Source organism: Fonticula alba (assembly GCF_000388065.1).
Source record: "Fonticula alba strain ATCC 38817 unplaced genomic scaffold supercont2.10, whole genome shotgun sequence".
In the NCBI taxonomy this organism is placed as follows: domain Eukaryota; order Rotosphaerida; family Fonticulaceae; genus Fonticula; species Fonticula alba.
Genome location: NW_009242980.1, coordinates 192525 through 195714, shown reverse-complemented (window position 1 = coordinate 195714; position 3190 = coordinate 192525). Strand labels below are relative to the sequence as shown.

The 3190-nt window shown below is 70.4% G+C and overlaps 2 protein-coding genes across 2 annotated transcripts; one reads left to right on the top strand and one right to left on the bottom strand.

Moving 5' to 3' along the window:
• Positions 1-228: 228 nt before the first annotated feature.
• On the top strand, positions 229-2483 carry H696_05361 (hypothetical protein; the record flags this gene model as incomplete). Its single annotated transcript, XM_009499207.1, has 5 exons — positions 229-720; positions 873-1028; positions 1177-1286; positions 1400-1547; positions 1728-2483. 5 exons carry the CDS (start codon positions 229-231, stop codon positions 2481-2483), a joined length of 1662 nt encoding a protein of 553 aa, XP_009497482.1.
• A 355-nt stretch (positions 2484-2838) lies between these two features.
• Positions 2839-3185, bottom strand: H696_05360 (hypothetical protein; the record flags this gene model as incomplete). The annotated part of the gene is made up of 2 exons (XM_009499206.1): positions 2839-3079; positions 3166-3185. 2 exons carry the CDS (start codon positions 3183-3185, stop codon positions 2839-2841), a joined length of 261 nt encoding a protein of 86 aa, XP_009497481.1.
• Between the last annotated feature and the right edge of the window lie 5 nt (positions 3186-3190).

Here is a 3190-nt window from a genome sequence, read left to right as displayed (position 1 = left end):
GTGCCGATGCTTTGCCCCTTGCCTGCTGTTGCCCTCACCTCTTCGCCCTTCCCCCCCCCCCCCCCCCCCCCCCCCCCCCCCCCCCCCCCCCCCCCCCCCCCCTCCTCCCCCCCCTGCACCCGCTCATCCTACTGGAGGCGCCCAACTGACCGCCATCCCCCCTCCCCGTTCCCGGCCGCATGCCCCTCGCCCGATAGCTTGGTCCGGTCGCAGGCCGGCCTTGCTAGCATGCTGGAGGACTGGCTGGACGAGCAGGATGTCGATGTCGCCGACGCGATGGCCCGGCAGCGGGCCGCGCGTGATGTGCTGGCCGCCAACCGCGTCAACTACCGAACCCCGCGGGCGCCGTACACCAACAAGCTCCAGCCGTCGTGGATCCGCCAGCACAATGGCTCCTCCTCCTCCTCTTCTTCCTCCACCTCCTCCTCGTCTTCGGGCTCCTCGTCGCCGTCGGGCGCGACGCCGACCCCTCGGCCGACGCCGGCCGGCGCCGCGGTGCCGCAACGCCCTCAGAAGCCGACCGCCGGCAGCGGCGGGGCCTCCAGCGGCAGCGGGTCCGGCAGTGTCCTGGACCTTGGGTCGCTGATTGGCGGCCCCCTGACACCGGCCGGCGACGATGAGGACCAGATGTCGGTGGCGGCGCTGGATCAGACCGCCCACTTCCGGTCGCTTCCCTCGCGTGTGACCTGCGCCAACCAGGGCACCGAGACCATTGTCCGCGTGCGTCGTGGGCCGTCGGGCCTGCCGGGCTTATGTCGCAAGCGCGAGTCCTGTCTCTGACACTGTCACCCTGGTGGCATCCCTCTCCTCCCATCTCGCCTCGGCTGGCCCATATGTCTGTGTGTGTGTGTGTGTGTGTGTGTGCATGGCAGTACATCTGCCCGGACCCACACGGGATCCTCACCCCGGCCGAGTACCAGCAATCGCCCCCTTTCCCCGTGTGCCCGAGCACCTGTGACACGACGGACAGCCAGCCCACGCCGGCCGGACCGTGCGACCTGGCCACCTGCTGCCAGGCCTTCCATGCGGTGCGTGTGCCCGCACTGATGCCCCCCCCCCCCCCCCCCCCGCGGGGATCCCCCGGGCCCCGACCATTGACCAACGACCGCCCCCCTCCTCTCCCTCCTCTCTCTCCCCATCCTGTTCCCGCCCTTTGCGCTACTTTCGCGAGTACAGTGCCAGTGCACGCGGCTCTACTCGCTGCGCGATTGCTCCGGCCTCCGGCCGGTGGCATGCCGCATCTCGCCGAACACCCCCCAGTGGCTCAGCTGCTTCCGGGCCCAGCCGTGCGTGAGGACCAACTTCCCGCGGCATTGTGTGCTTCCTTTTGTCCGGGGGGGGGGGGGGCCCCCTATGACTGACGACCCCTTTGCCGTTCACCGGCGCGCGATGCACACAGCCTGAGCGACAACTTCCCCAGCACCTGCCCGCGAGTCTCGGGGTCGGTCCCCTTGAAGATGTCTTACCGCGTGGAGTGCTCCTTCCGCGATCAAAACGTCGAGGCGGTGTACCCGCTGCGGATGCTGGCAGCCGACCACCCGGACCTGGTGCGTATGTGCGGCGGCGGGGGAGAGGGGGCCTGGTCGGAAAACCACTCGCCCTGGGGAATGGCCTTCCCCTCTTATCTTGCTTGCTGACACCCTTACCGAGGGGCGGAGGGCCGGCTGCTGCCCTGCTGGTGCTGCATTTCCCCCGCCTTTGGTCCCTTCCCCCCGGCGCATGCACAGTTTGCCGGGGCGTATCTTCAGCTGCGGCCGGTGCACTCGGACCGCCTGGGCCATGAGGGCAAGCACTTTTCCCGGGTGGATGTCCCGCTCGGTGTCTTCACCGCGGCCGTGCCGGCCACTCCCAGCCAGGACGACCCGCAGGTGGTCCCCGGGCTGGAGCTGAACCTGCCGGAGCTGCTGCGCGAGGATCCCGTGGGCTACGCGCGCGGCCTCGGAGCCGTGTACTTCGAGGTGGAGCTCCTGGGCCTGGAGCCCCTCGGGGTTGGAGTGGATGCCAGTGGCCTGCAATCCCTCGGGTCGCGCTCGGTGTACCTGTACAATCGCGCGGTGGACTGGCAGGCGGTCGAGCTGGCCGAGGTGCCGAAGGCGGTGGCCGGGCGCCTGGCCACGCCGGTCAGCGGCCCCCTCCTGGGGGGGGCCCTCGGCGGGTCGCTCGGGCTCCTGGTGCTGGGGGCCCTGGCGGCGGTGCTGGCGGTGGTGATCGTCGGCCGGCGGCGGGGGCGGCGTGGCGGCCGGCCTGCCGCGGGATCCTCCCCCTCGGCCTCGAAGGAGCAGCCGGCGGCCGGCCGTGGCAGTGGCGACAAGTCGATTGCCATGCACCTGGGCGATGATGCCGGCCCGGGGGTGCCGCCCGAAGACGGCAGCAAGTCCTCCTCGGGGCTGTCCTCGGACCTGTCCTCCGACGCCACATCCTCCACCATCTCCAAGGGCCTGTCGGAGTCTGGGTCGGTGGTGAGTCGGCTCTCGCATCGCTGAGCATGGCCCTTGCCCGCTGTCCGGCGGGGTGCTGGTGGGCATGGCTCCCGGCCTCCTCTGGCCCCTCCCCTTCCTTTGTCTTTCGGTCCCCCTGTGTTTGGCCGGGCGCGGGACGATCGGCAGTTTCCCTTCGGTCTCGCGAGCCGCCAGGTATCAAAATGCACGAGGGCTCTGTGTATAGGGCCCGGCGTTTGGGGGCGCCCGTCTTTTGCTGGCTCTTCGTGTGTGTGTGTGGAGGGGGGGGGGGGGGAGCGGGAGGATGTGTGGTAGGTGCGACACACGCATCCCTGCTCACCATGGACTCGGATGCGCGGAGAAAAACACGCAGGCCGCCCCGGCCCTTGCGGATCTATGTCTATTCCGGCGGGGGGGCCGGCGGGGGGGCCGACGGGGCGGCTGGATTCGCGGGGTCCGCGCGGAGGGCCTCAAGGAAGCGGGCGCGCTTGGCTCGAAGGTCCTCGCGCTGGGCACGCACATCGAGGGTGCGCTTGACGACCGGGTGTGTCCGGCGCAGGTCGATCAATCGGCGGAGGTCCGAGTCGGCGAGGACCGCCTCGCGCAGGGGCTCGCCCGAGAAAGGGTCATGCTGGTGGCCACTTTGCAGCCACGAGGAGAGTGTGGTTTGGCGAAAGGGGGGGGAGGGGATGGGCGGGGAGTCGGTTGGGCAGGGGGCGTGACGCACGGAGTTAAGGAGAACAGCATCTCGG